General features: G+C 43.8%; 1 protein-coding gene and 1 long non-coding RNA gene across 3 annotated transcripts in view; one reads left to right on the top strand and one right to left on the bottom strand.

Annotated features, from left to right (window-relative positions):
* Window positions 1-4,818, bottom strand: part of LOC118363862 (uncharacterized) — a 22,651-nt gene extending 17,833 nt beyond the window's left edge. The window contains exons 1-2 of one of the 2 annotated variants that reach the window (XR_008087672.1): window positions 4,578-4,818; window positions 2,362-2,609 (exon numbers count right to left, since the gene is read on the bottom strand). This is a non-coding gene — a long non-coding RNA (uncharacterized LOC118363862). The remainder of the gene's footprint in view (window positions 1-2,361; window positions 2,610-4,577) is intronic. The other variant, XR_008087671.1, reaches the window with a different exon arrangement.
* Window positions 1-17,004, top strand: part of LOC127914031 (uncharacterized) — a 21,836-nt gene extending 4,832 nt beyond the window's left edge. Inside the window, exons 2-3 of the mRNA XM_052488714.1 lie at window positions 15,309-15,964; window positions 16,312-17,004. Coding sequence (XP_052344674.1) covers window positions 15,674-15,964; window positions 16,312-16,719 — 699 coding nt within the window. The 5' untranslated portion in view covers window positions 15,309-15,673 and the 3' untranslated portion in view covers window positions 16,720-17,004. The remainder of the gene's footprint in view (window positions 1-15,308; window positions 15,965-16,311) is intronic.

The raw sequence follows: 17,004 nt of genomic DNA, 5'->3' as shown, positions 1-17,004 counted from the left end.
GGGCTCGAACCAGCAACACAACGACAACAGACACCATCGAAGCAGCGTTACCCATGCAGAGCAAGGGGAACAACTACTAGAAGGCTCAGAGCGAGTGACGTTTGAAACACTATTACCGTGCGCTAACTAGCTAGCCATTTCACTTCGGTTACACCAGCCTCATCTCGGAAGTTGATAGGCTTGAAGTCATAAACAGCGCAATGCTTGACGCACAACAAAGAGCTGCTGGCAAAACGCAAAGAAAGCCTGTTTGAATTAATGTTTATGCGCCTGCTTCTGCCTACCACCGCTCAGTAAGATACTTAGATACTTGTATGCTTGTATGGTCAGTCAGATTATATGAAACGCAGGACACGCTAGATAATATCTAGTAATATCATCAACCATGTAGTTAACTAGTGATTATGATTGATTTTATAAGATAAGTTTAATGCTAGCTAGCAACTTACCTTGTCTTACTGCATTCGCTTAACAGGCAGTCTCCTTGTGGAGTGCAACGAGAGAGAGGCAGGTCGTTATTGGGTTAACTGTAAGGTTGCAAGATTGGATCCCCGAGCTGACAAGGTGAAAATCTGGAGTTCTGCCCCTGAACGAGGCAGTTCCTAGGCAGTCATTGAAAATAAGAATGTGTTCTTAACTGACATGCCTAGTTAAATAAAGGTTTTAAAAAAGGTATATATATTTATATATAAAAATAACTTTTAATTTTTATTTTTTATAATCGGCAAATCGGCGCCCAAAAATACCGATTTCTGATTTTCTAGATTTTTGTTTTAGATTCCTTCTCTCACAGTTGAAGTGTACCTATGATAAAACAATTACAGACCTCTACATGCTTTGTAAGTAGGAAAACCTGCAAAATTGGCAGTGTATCAAATACTTGTTCTCCCCACTGTATATGAAAAATATAGAAATAAACGAGGAAAGCAAATATTTTCACCGGACAATATTTTCACCGGACAAGACAGGACAAGAAAACACACCTCCGACTGCTACGCGATCTTGGGACAGTCTCTGCCCTACTAGAGAACTAAGACGACAACATAGCATGGCAGCAACACATGACAACACAGCATGGTAGCAACACAATATGACAATAACATGGTAGCAACACAACATGGCAGCAACACAACATGGTAGCAGCACAAAACAGGGTACAAACATTGTTGGGCAGGGACAACAGCACAAAGGGGAAGAAGGAAGAGACAACAATACATCACGCAAAGCAGCCATAGAGGAAATATGATAGAGGAATATGATAGAAGGAATTTGACAGAGGGGAATTTGAAAGAGAGTAAAATGATAGAGGGGAATATGATATAGGGGAATATAATACACAGAATATGATAGAGGGGAATATGATATAGATTATTATAATACAGGGGAATATGATAGAGAGGGAAATTATGGAGAGGAAAAAGATAGCGGGGAATATGATATAGGGGAATATAATACACAGAATATGATAGAGAGGAATATGATTGAGAGGAAAATGATAGCGGAGAAAATTATTGAGGGGAATATGATAGAGAGGAATATGATAGGGGGGAATATGACAGCGAGAATATTATAGATGGAATATGATCAGTGGCGATTTGAGCTTGTAAATCTTGGTGGGAAAATAAAAAAATGTGTGGGATGAATGCCAACAAAGCCACTATACTACACAACACAAGCATTTCGCTACACTCGCATTAACATCTGCTAACCATGTGTATGTGACAAATCAAATTTGATTTGATAAACAATATATTAATTGCCCAATAACGTGACAAACAGTGCCCACAAACTGTTATAGCCTACATAAAGCTGTCCCAACAGCAGAGTCCCAACACCTTACCACTGCTACACCTGGCTATCAGCTAGAGCCTTGTCTGGCAGGGAAATAGTTCCTTCATCCAGTGAGGCACATGGGCTACTAGCAGCTTACTACACAACATACACTTAGTATTCATTTCTTAGCTACAGTATACATTTCTCCCTGCCTAATTAAATCAATTATGAAGAATCATACAAGACATTTTTGGACTCAACTTGTTGTGCTGTGCTCACTTGAGCAGGAAGGTGGTGCGGCGGTCCTTCGTGGGTAAATTTTGTCATCAAACTGTATACCACCCCTACATAATATGGACTTGTTCATTTTCTCTGGATTCATGGTGCTTTCAAGACAACTGGGAACTCAAAAAAAAACTTTGAATCATGATTCTCGATTCAGTGATCTTTCAAGGTGGGAACTCAGCTCTTTCAAAGAGTGATCCAGGTCGAGTTCCAAATTTACAATTCCTAGCTGGATGAAAAATGAAAATGTATTTTCCAAGTCATAGCTCCTTTTTCCAGAGTTACCAGTTGTCTTGAACTTACTAAACTTACTTGATATCAGCATTGCACACTTGGCATTCTCTCAACCATCTTCAGCTGGAATGCCATTCCAACAGTCTTGAAGGAGTTCGCTCATATGCTGAGCACTTGTTGGCTGCTTTTCCCAAGCCATCTCACTTGGGATGAGGTCGGGTGATTGTGGAGGCTGGATCATCTGATGCAGAACTCCATCACTCTCCTTCTTGTTCAAATATCCCTTACACAGCCTGGTGGTGTGTTGGGTCATTGTCCTGTTGAAAACAAATTATTAGTTCCACTAAGCGCAAACCAGATGGGATGGCGGATCACTGCAGAATGCTGTGGTAGCCATGCTGGTTAAGTGTGCTTGAATTCTAAATAGATCACAGTGTCACCAACAAAGCAACCCCACATCATCACACCTCCTCCATGATTCACGCTGGGAACTACATATGCGGAGATCATCCGTTCACCTACTCTGCGTCTCACAAAGACAAGAGGTTGGAACCAAAATCTCAGATTTGGACTGATCAGACCAAAGGACAGATTTCCATCAGTCTAATGTCTATTGCTTGTGTTTCTTGGCCCAAGCAAGTCTCTTTTTATTATTGGTGTCCTTTAGTAGTGATCTCTTTGCAGAATTTTGACCATGAAGGTCTGATTCACGCAGTCTCCTCTGAACAGTTAATGTTGAGATGTGTCTGTTACTTGAACTTTGTGAATTATTTATTTGGGCTGCAATTTATGAGGCTGGTAACTCTAATGAACTTATCCTCTGCAGCAAAGGTAACTCTGGGTCTTCCTTTCCTGTGGCGGTCCTATGAGAGCCAGTTTCATCATATCGCTTGATGGTTCTTGCGACTGCACTTGAAGAAACTTTCAATGTCTTGTCTTAAGGTAATGATGGACTGTTATTTCTCTTTGCTTATTTGAGCTGTTCTTGCCATAATATGGACTTGTTAATTTTCTCCAAATAGGGCTATCTTCTGTATACCACCCCTACCGTGTCACAACACAATTGATTGACTCAAACGCATTAAGGACAAAAAATTCCACAAATTAACTTTTAACATGGCACACCTGTTAATTAAAATGCATTCCAGATGACTAGCTCATGAAGCTGGTTAAGAGAATGCCAAGAGTGTGCAAAGCTGTCATCAAGGCAAAGGGTGGCTACTTTGAAGAATCTCAAATATAAAATGTATTTTGTAGCACTTTTTTGCTTACTACATGATTCCATATGTGTTATTTCATAGTCTTCACTATTCTGCCCTCCCAAGCAAAAAGGCAGTAACTGCTCATTTGGTCAAAAATGAGTTCATGTCATTTTTGTTACATTAAATGCATGATTAATCATGTGGACAAGTATCCTGCCTCTATTGTATTGTGTTTTGGAGAAAATGAGGTTCGTATAAGCAGTAACTGCAAAAAGTTACTGTGAAACCAAGGTAAATGGCAGTAACTGAACTTGATGCCTTTTAGTTTGGTTTCAACCTGCCCTTGGCTGCAGTTACTGCGTTTTACCTTTGTATCATATCATTTTATTCTGATAGTGATGCAATCGAACCTGTATGACACTGACTGACACCTACACACACATACATTGCTAATCTCGGGATACAACACCATGGAACAGCATTCCCGGGGGTTAAATGATGGTTGAACTTGCTCTGAAACACCAACATCCAGACACTGGTAAGAACTAGCTAGCTAAGTAGATCTGAATTCAAAATGAATTAGCTAGCTAGCAAGCTAAGCTAGCTAGCGAGCATAGACTAACAATGCTACCTGCTCTCATAAGAGATCTGCAAACGCCATATAATGAATTGTATTCTGAAATTTAATCTGATGGTTTCTTTGAATCAGTACACCATACACACGATTTCTAGCCAGTGACAGCCACCTAGCTAAAGCTGACGTGCCCCTTCCAAAATGTCAAAACCTACCTAGCTAGCATTAGCATGAAACAATAGATTTGCGCTACATGTTCCCATAAGAGACGACCAGCAGTTTATACTAGCTTTAATCTATTTTACCTAGAATTAATATAATCCCTATAGTTGTATTCTGACATTCAATGGGTTATTTGAATCCATAACGTTACACCACACACGATCTCTAGCCAGTTGACGGTCAGTTGGACGTGCACCCCATACTGAACTGTCAAAAGCCACCCACACTCGTTTTCCGGATGAGCGCACACACAGCATTGCTAGATCATTAATAATATATCTACTCACATGTTCAGGGTTTCTGGTTTTCTTTTATATTCCAGTATTGCGTGACTGTCCTGGTCAGGAAAGTTAAAATCTCAAATTGGATCCATCACCTTTGTTGGTGGCATATGTAATTAGTACAACAAGCGTTAACATACCATACGTGTGCTCAATGTGTCTGCTTCAGTGCCATCATTACATGAATGCGGGAAAAACTGTTTTGCATGACTTCCACCAATCCACGTGGTCTAGATGATTAGTATCTATACGGATCAAAGTTGCCATGTGAGGGTGTATTAGGACAGTCCAACCACGTTAACACTAGATCTTATTCCTGTCAATGTCCATCCATGCAATTTTTTTGTATTTGTAAGTAAAAATGAAAATGTAACACCCTTTTTGGGAGCAGGTATGAAATTAATAGATGAACTGAGTTATGACAGTGAAAATGATGTTGATCATGTTTGCACAAGATAAAATCCACATTGATTATATCCTATATTATAGAATAACTGAAAAGGATTATGATCATATGTTTGAACATTTCAGTATTAATTATTATCATCCATGACAGAATAGCTGATTAGCCTCGCCTACTGTTTTTAGCTAGCTTTCCCAATTCAACACCTGTGATTACTGTATGCCTCGCTGTATGTCTCTCCCAAATGTCAATATGCCTTGTATACTGTTGTTCAGGTTAGTTATCATTGTTTTAGTTCACAATGGAGCCCCTAGATCCACTCTGCATACCCCTGTTACCTCCTTTGTCCCACCCCCCACACATGCGGTGACCTCACCCATTACAACCAGCATGTCCAGAGATACAACCTCTCTCATCATCACCCAGTGCCTGGGCTTACCTCCGCTGTACCCGCACCCCACCATACCCCTGTCTGCGCATTATGCCCTGAATATATTCTACCATGCCCAGAAACCTGCTCCTCTTATCCTCTGCCCCCAACGCTCTAGGCGACCAGTTTTGATAGCCTTTAGCCGCACCCTCATACTACTCCTTCTCTGTTCCGCGGGTGATGTGGAGGTAAACCCAGGCCCTGCATGCCCCCAGGTACCCTCATTTGTTGACTTCTGTGATCGAAAAAGTCTTGGTTTTATGCATGTCAACATCAGAAGCCTCCTCCCTAAGTTTGTTTTACTCACTGCTTTAGCACACTCTGCTAACCCTGATGTCCTTGCCGTGTCTGAATCCTGGCTCAGGAAGGCCACCAAAATTCAGAGATTTCCATACCCAACTATAACATCTTCCGTCAAGATAGAACTGCCAAAGGGGCGGAGTCGCAGTCTACTGCAGAGATAGCCTGCAAAGTAATGTCATACTTTCCAGGTCCATACCCAAACAGTTTGAACTACTAATTTTGAAAATTACTCTCTCCAGAAACAAGTCTATCACTGTTGCCGCCGTTTGCTACCGACCCCCGTCAGCTCCCAGCTGCGCCCTGGACACCATTTGTGAATTGATCGCCCCTCATCTAGCTTCAGAGTTTGTTCTGTTAGGTGACCTAAACTGGGATATGCTTAACACCCCGGCAGTCCTACAATCTAAGCTAGATGCCCTCAATCTCACTCAAATCATCAAGGAACCCACCAGGTACAACCCTAACTCTGTAAACAAGGGCACCCTCATAGACGTCATCCTGACCAACTGGCCCTCCAAATATACCTCCGCTGTCTTCAACCAGGATCTCAGCGATCACTGCCTCATCGCCTGTATCCGCCACGGAGCCGCAGTCAAACGACCACCCCTCATCACTGTCAAACGCTCCCTAAAACACTTCTGTGAGCAGGCCTTTCTAATCGACCTGGCCCGTGTATCCTGGAAGGACATTGACCTCATCCCGTCAGTTGAGGATGCCTGGTCATTCTTTAAAAGTAACTTCCTCACCATTTTAGATAAGCATGCTCCGTTCAAAAAATGCAGAACCAAGAACAGATACAGCCCTTGGTTCACTCCAGACCTGACTGCCCTCGACCAGCACAAAAACATCCTGTGGCGGACTGCAATAGCATCGAATAGCCCCGTGATATGCAACTGTTCAGGAAGTCAGGAACCAATACACGCAGTCAGTCAGGAAAGCTAAGGCCAGCTTCTTCAGGCAGAAGTTTGCATCCTGTAACTCCAACTCCAAAAGTTCTGGGACACTGTGAAGTCCATGGAGAACAAGAGCACCTCCTCCCAGCTGCCCACTGCACTGAGGCTAGAAACACGGTCTCCACCGATAAATCCATGATTATCGAAAACTTCAATAAGCACTTCTCAACGGCTGGCCATGCCTTCCGCCTGGCTACTCCAACCTCGGCCAACAGCTCCGCCCCCCCGTAGTTCCTCACCCAAGCCTCTCCAGGTTCTCCTTTACCCAAATCCAGATAGCAGATGTTCTGAAAGAGCTGCAAAACCTGGACCCGTACAAATCAGCTGGGCTTGATAATCTGGACCCGCTATTTCTGAAACTATCTGCCGCCATTGTCGCAACCCCTATTACCAGCCTGTTCAACCTCTCTTTCATATCGTCTGAGATCCCCATGTCTCCCCCTCTTCAAAGGGGGAGACACCCTGGACCCAAACTGCTATAGACCTATATCCATCCTGCCCTGCCTATCTAAGGTCTTCGAAAGCCAAGTCAACAAACAGGTCACTGACCATCTCGAATCCCACCGTACCTTCTCCGCTGTGCAATCTGGTTTCCGAGCCGGTCAGGTGCACCTCAGCCACACTCAAGGTACTAAATGATATCATAACCGCCATCGATAAAAGACAGTACTGTGCAGCCGTCTTCATCGACCTCGCCAAGGCTTTCGACTCTGTCAATCACCAAATTCTTATCGGCAGACTCAACAGCCTCGGTTTTTCGGATGACTGCCTTGCCTGGTTCACCAATTACTTTGCAGACAGAGTTCAGTGTGTCAAATCGGAGGGCATGCTGTCCGGTCCTCTGGCAGTCTCTATGGGGTGCCACAGGGTTCAATTCTCGGGCCGACTCTTTTCTCTGTATATATCAATGATGTTGCTCTTGCTGCGGGCGATTCCCTGATCCACCTCTACGCAGACGACACCATTCTATATCTCGGCCCGTCATTGGACACTGTGCTATCCAACCTCCAAACGAGCTTCAATGCCATACAGCACTCCTTCCGTGGCCTCCAACTGCTCCTAAACGCGAGTAAAACCAAATGCATGCTTTTCAACCGATCGCTGCCTGCACCCGCATGCCCGACTAGCATCACCACCCTGGATGGTTCCAACCTTGAATATGTGGACATCTATAAGTACCTAGGTGTCTGGCTAGACTGCAAACTCTCCTTCCAGACTCACATCAAACATCTCCAATCAAAAATCAAATCCAGAGTCGGCTTTCTATTCCGCAACAAAGCCTCCTTCACTCACGCTGCCAAGCTTACCCTAGTAAAACTGACTATCCTACCGATCCTCGACTTCGGCGATGTCATCTACAAAATGGCTTCCAACACTCTACTCAGCAAACTGGATGCAGTCTATCACAGTGCCATCCGTTTTGTCACTAAAGCACCTTATACCACCCACCACTGCGACTTGTATGCTCTATAGTCGGCTGGCCCTCACTACATATTCGTGCCAGACCCACTGGCTCAGGTCATCTACAAGTCCATGCTAGGTAAAGCTCCGCCTTATCTCAGTTCACTGGTCACGATGGCAACACCCATCCGTAGCACGCGCTCCAGCAGGTGTATCTCACTGATCATCCCTAAAGCCAACACCTCATTTGGCCGCCTTTCGTTCCAGTACTCTGCTGCCTGTGACTGGAACGAATTGCAAAAATCGCTGAAGTTGGAGACTTTTATCTCCCTCACCAACTTCAAACATCAGCTATCCGAGCAGCTAACCGATCGCTGCAGCTGTACATAGTCTATTGGTAAATAGCTCACCCTTTTCACCTACCTCATTCCCATACTGTTTTTATACTGTTTTTATTTATTTACTTTTCTGCTCTTTTGCACACCAATATCTCTACCTGTACATGCCCATCTGATCATTTATCACCAGTGTTAATCTGCAAAATTGTATTATTCGCCTACCTCCTCATGCCTTTTGCACACATTGTATATAGACTGCCCATTTTTTTCTACTGTGTTATTGACTTGCTAAATTGTTTACTCCATGTGTAACTCTGTGTTGTCTGTTCACACTGCTATGCTTTATCTTGGCCAGGTCGCAGTTGCAAATGAGAACTTGTTCTCAACTAGCCTACCTGGTTAAATAAAGGTGAAATAAAAAATAAAAAAATAGAATCATTAGAATCATTAGGATGCAGGTCCCTGCTCTATTTATTTCAGTTGAGTTTGAGGGCCACATTCCAACAAAGATTCCTGATCTACCCCCTTTAACTGAAGTCACAGTGTCAACACTATCTGAAGAAATAGAGGACCAGTGGATGGTCTCTGACTCCTTAGACATCAGTCTATAGGAAGAGAAATCAATTGCCAATGATGATGATGAAGATTATCATCCACCTTCAGAGTTGGATGTTCCAGCCCAAGTGGCAGCTGAGCCCGTGGACACAACTCCAGAACACCGATCAAACAAGAAATCCAAGATTCCACCAATGGGTAAGCCATGTGGTCCCAAATACAAGAGGCAATGTACTCAGAATATTTCAGAGGTTTGGCGAAAGGAAATATGGGAAAAATATTGGGAGATGAAGTATAAGGAGAAGAGGACATGGATCTTCCACATGGTGGCACAGCAATCTAAGAAAAATGTCACTGTTGGTGCTGACAGTCGACGCAGCAGGTCGTTTCTGTACCATCTTCTTAACCAGAGCGGTTCTGCACAACAGGTGTGCAAAGTGTTTTTTTCTGACAACATTGACAGGTTGATTGTTACAATGATGGGCAAGTCCATCACCACCAAACTGATTCCACCAAAGGATCAGAGGGGAAAGAAAGCTTCAGCAAACAAATTGAACATAAATCCAATCCTATGTATTTTTACAATGTTTACAAACTGATATGTGATGTGTATTCGTGTTAAAACAACATGCAGAACAGGAAGCCAGTTTTTTGCATAAAAGTGTGGAGCTGAGCCCCACCTGCCCTGAAGGACGAGTCACCACTGAATATGATAGAGGAATATGATAAAGGGGAATGAATGGAGGAATATGTGATGCTCTTGAGTCTGATTGGTTAGATCATCTGGAAAGACATGGATAAGAAACATTTCAAACAAGTTTTTAAACAATGGGACCAGTTGGCAGGTCTAAAACTACTGTTCTATAGTCAGCTGATATTGATTTCCTTAATTAATAATATATTTAACTACAATGCAAGAATTCAGGGACACCTACTCTTCAATCAAATGTTTCAGGCCTAGATAATTACACACCCAGCACATCTTATTTCTCTTCCAGCATGCGAACCGTGAAGATCCCTCGACTGCAACAGCTCTAGTTGATTTAACTGATCAATGGCTCAGGTCACTTGACCAAAATAAACTTATAGTTGAGCTGCTTCTTGATTTTAGTGCAGCATTTGACCTTGTTGATCATATGGCTAATAGCTGAGGCCATTGAGGAGAGATGTTTTCTTGAACACTCACTGAGGTGTCACAGTCTACAGAAGACCTGTTTTACTCTATGTAGTAAGGCAGCCTATATATTTTATTAATGATGAAGATTTTGATGAGAGACACTGACATTAGCGAAAGGCTAAGATCAAACAAATAACCTAAGTAAACCTGGATGCTAGTTGTGAAATCTAAAACATATTAAATTTGAAATAGGCAAAACACCTGTACTATGAATGGTCAACAATTTGATAAGAGGTAGAGCATTTTATTTTAATAAAACATTTGGTTACATGGATTCAATGTAAATATTGCACATGACTGTGCTGCATAGGTTTAAAAAAGTGAATTGTTCCAGCATTTGATTACACATGAGAGCTTCTGTGGGTAGTCATAGCAATGGGGCCTTCATTGTGACATCACAAGATTCTGATTCTGGGAGGTTAGCTGTTGCACAGACAAACAGAACAGTGCAAAGAGATTGATTCAACTAACCACTGACAGATTATTCATGTCCTATTTCATTAGCAAGAGAACACGCTGCTTACTTGAGAGGTAGGTTGTACTATAACTTACTGTTTAACTATGTTTCTGTAGAATAACTACTTTTCAAATGACTTGTGTACTAACATGACCCTTTAAGTAGGCCTGACATGCAAACATGGTGACAAGTGAAACTACTGACGAGAGACAGTTTGCTTGAATCCATTTTTTTTTTTAAATGTTCATCCTGACAACTGAGATGTTACAGTTGTTGTAGTCAGCCAGCCTAATGGCAAATACATTCTATTGATGAAAGAAAACCCCATCTCTGTGTTAATCCCCAACATATATTACAATCAATAATCTCAATAAATATGTACCAAATATGTACCTATTTACATTCAGTTGCTCTCAAAGGCACTCAAAGAGAAGACGTGTGATTAAAATAGGTGAAAGTGTACAACAAGTTAGGTCCATGATGGATATAGAGTCACTTTCTTCCCCCAAAACCTTTTTGAATGATATTATATAAGTGATTAGTGTGGTTTGTGAGAACCAGGGCCAATATGGAGTGGCGTAACATGAGGGGGTTGAATAAGGCTCAATAGTAAGGTACAGAGAGAGCCTGAAGTTAATTAATTGTAAGTAAACGGGAAGAAACGTGTAAAGAGATGTATTATTCTTTGGTTAGCAACACACCACTTACTACGACGTTATGTATTTTCCAGACTTATTGTTAGCTAGGAGGAAGACATGGACGGTTCAACGCTGACACAGAGGAGGGCTGAGTGTCAGTTGAAGGAAAGGGAGATCCAGACAGACTACATGATGGAGCTGGGAGCCAGGTTGGCTCTGGTGAGACAGATCCAGAGGGAGCAGGAGAAGGAGATGAAGAGGATTTGGTTTGAGAAGAGGAAAATGCCAAGCCTGATTGAGGAGGTAACAAGACGAACTTTGACAAAGTCGACTAGAGTTGATGACCAATATTGATTAAAGCAAATATGTCAATATACGGGCAAAATGTGCCATATGCCATGGAATGTAAGTTAACAGTATTTTGTCTGTGTTGTATTCTGTATGTCTCTGATTATTGTTATGTACATTGTCCTCAGTTATTATGGTTTTGCCTTGTCTTTAAAAAAATTAAAATAACAAGACCAAGCGATCTCTCGTAGACCTTCAAATCAGGATAATGTAGTTGTCCCACCTAGCTGCCTTAAGTTGAATGCACTAACTGTTAGTCGTTCTGGATAAATGCCTCTGATAAATGTCTAAAATGTGAAATGTTGTGCTGGGTGTAGTGCATGTATTTTTTACACTTAGTTGACCCGTTAGCTAGAAGACCCAGGGTTGGTACAGACTGGTGCAGAGCATCTGAGAGGTCACTAGATATATACAGTGCCTTCGGGAAAGTATTCAGACACTTATTCCACCTGTTGTTACTTTACATCCTCATTCTAAAATGTATTCAATAACATTTAAATGCTCAGCAATCTACACATAATACCCCACAATTACAATGCGAAAAAACTGTGTTACATTTGTATTGAAAATGTATTACATTTAAAAACAGAATTACTTCATTTACATAACTATTCAGACCCTTTGCTATGAGTCCCGAAATTGAGCTCAGGTGCATCCTGTTTCCATTGATCGTCCTTGAGATGTTTCTACAACTTGATTGGACATGTTGTAAATGAAATTGATAGGACAAGATTTGGAAAGGCACACACCTGTCTATATAAGGTCCCACAATGGACAGTGCATGTCAGATCAAATACCAAACCATGAGGTAGAAGGGATTGTCCGTAGAGTTCCCGAGACAGGATTGTGTCGAGAAACAGATCTAGGGAAGAGTACCAAAAAATCTACGCGGAATTGAAGGTCCCCAAGAACACAGTGGCCTCCATCATTCTTAAATAGAAGAAGTTTGGAACCACCAAGACTCATCCTAGAGCTGGCCGCCCGGCCAAGCTGAGCATTCGGAAGAGAAGGGCCTTGGTCGGGGAGGTGACCAAGAACACGATGGTGACTGACAGAGCTCAAGAGTTTCTCTGTGGAGATTGGAGAACCTTCCAGAAGGACAACCATCTCTGCAGCACTTCACAAATCAGGCCTTTACGGTAGAGTTGCCAGATGGAAGCCACTCCTCAGTAAAAGGCACATGACAGTCCACTTGGAGTTTGCCAACAGGCACCTAAAGACTCTCAGACCATGAGAAACAAGATGCTCTGGTCTGATGAAACCAAGATTGAAATCTTTGGCCTGATTGCCAAGCGTCAACGTGAAGCACGTTGGTGGCAGCATCATGCTGTGGGGATTTTTTTCAGTGGCATGGACTAGGAGACTAGTCAGGATCGAGGCAAAGATGAACGGAGCACAGAGAGATCCTTGAAGAAAACCTGCTCCAGAGCGCTCAGGACCTCAGACTGGGGGCGTTTGGTCACCTTACAACAGAACAACGACCCTAAGCACAAAGCCAAGACAACGCAGGAGTGACTTTGGGAAACGTCTCTGAATGTCCTTGCGTGGCCCAGCCAGAGCCCAGACTTGAACCGGATCAAACATCTCTGGAGAGACCTGAAAATAGCTGTGCCGCAACTCTCCCCATCCAACCTAACAGAGCTTGAGAGGATCTGCAGAGAAGAATGGGAGAAAGTCCCCAAACACAAGCATGCCAAGTTTGTAGCGAAAAACCCAAGAAGATTCTATGCTGTAACTGCTGCCAAAGGTGCTTGGCTCTGTCATAACCTCACATGGTCTCTCCTATCATTGCTATGCAGACGACACACAATTAATCTTCTCCTTTCCTCCTTCTGATGACCAGGTGGTGAATCGCATCTCTGCATGTCTGGCAGACATATCAGTGTGGATGACGGATCACCACCTCAAGCTGAACCTCGGCAAGACGGAGCTGCTCTTCCTCCCGGGGAAGGACTGCCCGTTCCATGATCTCGCCATCACGGTTGACAACTCCATTGTGTCCTCCTCCCAGAGCGCTAAGAACCTTGGCGTGATCCTGGACAACACCCTGTCGTTCTCAACTAACATCAAGGCGGTAGCCCGTTCCTGTAGGTTCATGCTCTACAACATCCGCAGAGTACGACCCTGCCTCACACAGGAAGCGGCGCAGGTCCTAATCCAGGCACTTGTCATCTCCCGTCTGGATTACTGCAACTCGCTGTTGGCTGGGCTCCCTGCCTGTGCCATTAAACCCCTACAACTCATCCAGAACGCCGCAGCCCGTCTGGTGTTCAACCTTCCCAAGTTCTCTCACGTCACCCCGCTCCTCCGCTCTCTCCACTGGCTTCCAGTTGAAGCTCGCATCCGCTACAAGACCATGGTGCTTGCCTACGGAGCTGTGAGGGGAACGGCACCTCAGTACCTCCAGGCTCTGATCAGTCCCTACACCCAAACAAGGGCACTGCGTTCATCCACCTCTGGCCTGCTCGCCTCCCTACCACTGAGGAAGTACAGTTCCCGCTCAGCCCAGTCAAAACTGTTCGCTGCTCTGGCTCCCCAATGGTGGAACACACTCCCTCACGACGCCAGGACAGCGGAGTCAATCACCACCTTCCGGAGACACCTGAAACCCCACCTCTTTAAGGAATACCTAGGATGGGATAAAGTAATCCCCCCTTAAAAGATTTAGATGCACTATTGTAAAGTGGCTGTTCCACTGGATGTCATAAGGTGAATGCACCAATTTGTAAGTCGCTCTGGATAAGAGCGTCTGCTAAATGACTTAAATGTAAATGTAAATGTGCTTCAACAAAGTACTGAATACGAAAGCATATTCCCATTATTTTAATTTTGAATGAATTTGGAACGATTCTGTTCTTGCTTTGTCAATATGGGGTATTTTGTGTAGATTGATGAGCGAAAAAAATGATTTAACCAATTTTAGAATAAGGCTGTGAGGTAACAAAATGCGGAAGAAGTGAAGGGGTCTGAATACTTTCTGAAGGCACTGTATATGTGATGTATAAGTACATAGTGTTCACTCACAAAGTATGTATGTACTGAATGTGATCACTTTCATCATGTCTGTTTCTTTTCTCCTGCAGAATGTGAGAGATGTGACCAACCGTCCACTCACTGAGTTCATGGCTCCCTGTATTGACTCCCTCCCACCACTGGCTTTCACCAATCGGAGGCCTATACCAACCATGTTACATCCCCCCTCTCCATTGGCCATACGCACTCAGGATGCACAGCGGTTCATTGTATTTTCCTACTTTGTCCCTGCTGAGTGCCCAGTTGCCACAGAGGCCACTGCAGATGTATCTACTGGTAAAAGAGAGGACTTATCGACAGATACACATCTATCCTCAATGCTGCATCGATACCTGCCACACTTCTTTAACGATGACTCCATTCCACCTCAGCAGACAGTAAAGGGAACCACTGAGGTCTCAGATGCTCCAGTGGCAATATCTAATATCAAGGAAGAGGACAGATTCTATCCGTTCTCCCTCCCACCACTGGCTCAGCGGTTCATTGGCAATTCATTCAATGTCCCAGAAACATCCCAGCCTGCTGTTTCAGCCACGGAGTGCCGAGTTGCCACAGTGGACACTGCAGGTACAGCAACTGTCAAGAGAGAGAACCGATGGGCAGCTGGAATTCTTCCTTCAGTGCTGCCTCCATGCCTGCCACGTGTCTTTGACGATGACTTCATGCCTCTAGAACACACAGTAGAGGAATCCTCCTATGAGGTCTCATTTGCTACAGAAGCCACTTCAGGCAGAGCTACTGTTGATGGAGTGGACAGATCAGCAGCTAAATGCCCTGTCCCAATGCTGCCTCCAGGTCTGCCACGTGTCTTTGACGACAAACTGCCAGGGGAGGCAGTAGAGGGCAAGTGTCCAGTTGCCCGTGAAGCAGCCCCTTCCGTGTCTACTGTCCTCCAAGAGGAGTTTTTGGCTGATAAAGTCCTCCTGCACCCACAGCACTGTCTCTAAGGCTGCCCTGCACCCACAACATTGACCACAAACAGCCAGAGGAGACAGTTGAGAACACCACACAGTGCTCAGTTGACATAGAGGCAAGTGCAGTTTCATCCACTGTCAAGAGAGAGGAAATGATGGGTGATAAAAGCCCTGTCCATGCACTTCCTCCAAGCCTGGCATGCATCCATGACAAGGACCACAAGCAGCCAGAGCAGAAAGTGAAGGGCACTAGTGAAGAGTTGGATCTCTTCCCTCACACTCACCAGCTGTTCCCAGATGCTAACTTAACTCTGGCAACCCGCAATGATGAGCTGCCCAACCCTCTGATCTGCGTGATCACTAAGATGCCTGTTAGAGTGGGAGCCTCCATATTCAGGTCAGAGGATGAGGAACCCAGGCCCTGGACCCTGGAAGAGGCAATGGTAGGTGTCGTATTTTACAGTACTACTTTACAGGGTTGGGGGTCAGTTCAATTTCAATTCAAAGCATTGAAGAGAATTGGAATTTTAGAGAACTTCCTGAATTGACCGGAATTTAAATGGAATTGACCCCAACCCTGCTGCTCTTTGCTCATAGTATAAAACATCACCCCTCACTAGGGTTAGCATTTGTATTACTTTTAGTATGGACCCAGGAAGAACATCTATAGGTATTGTAAAATCTAATGGGGTGCCCCATGAGGCCATCATTGTATGTTGATCACTCAGTTGTGTATTGAATGTGCCACATTGGAACAATATTACATCTAGAGTCAATGTCTTCCTGTTAGGATTATTGGATAGGCATTGAAATTGAGAGTGAAGAGAGGAGCGTCACTGAGGAGGTGAGCCCGAGGGAGGGATTGAAGAGTGTGGGGGATTGTGCCCATTCCAAGTGCTCCAATGGGACGGTTTCATCAGAGAGAGCAGAGGCCATCCTGGGAAGAGTGGGCTTTCTGCTCATGAACCAAATGCAGAAAATCCCGTTCTTGAAGATGGAGGAAAAAGAGAAAAATATGAAACTGAATAAGAAGTTGAAAGATGAAGAGAAAGAGAGAAAGGAGATGAAAGACAAGGAGGAGGAGCAAAAAAAGAGGGAGAAGAAAGAGATGAAGGAGAGAGAGAAAGAGAGAGAAGGAAAGAAAAGAGAAGGAAAAGGCAGAGAAAAAGAGGTTAGAGGGGCTGATGAAGATACATAATGACATGATGAAAGACAGGATTAAGAAAGAGAAGAAGTGTTCTGAGCAGCTGAAAAAGAGAGAGAAAGCTCAAGCTGCATTCTTGGAAATGGAGAGAAAGATTCAAGAAAAGGAGAAGAAGAAGAGAGAAAAGATGAGAGGAGAGGAAGAGGAAGAGGGAGCCAGCTGGAGGTGGAACTGAGAGGGTGATAGAAGAGCAGGGAAGGGATGAAAGCTTGAAGATGGATGAGTAGACTGGGTAATAGAGAGAGAGAGAGAGAGAGAAGGAAGGGATACTGTATTTTT

Source organism: Oncorhynchus keta, chromosome 30 (genome assembly GCF_023373465.1).
Source record: "Oncorhynchus keta strain PuntledgeMale-10-30-2019 chromosome 30, Oket_V2, whole genome shotgun sequence".
NCBI classification, from domain to species: Eukaryota; Metazoa; Chordata; class Actinopteri; order Salmoniformes; family Salmonidae; genus Oncorhynchus; species Oncorhynchus keta.
The sequence above is the reverse complement of the archived record's forward strand: the minus strand, read 5'-3'. Positions and strand labels throughout refer to the sequence as shown.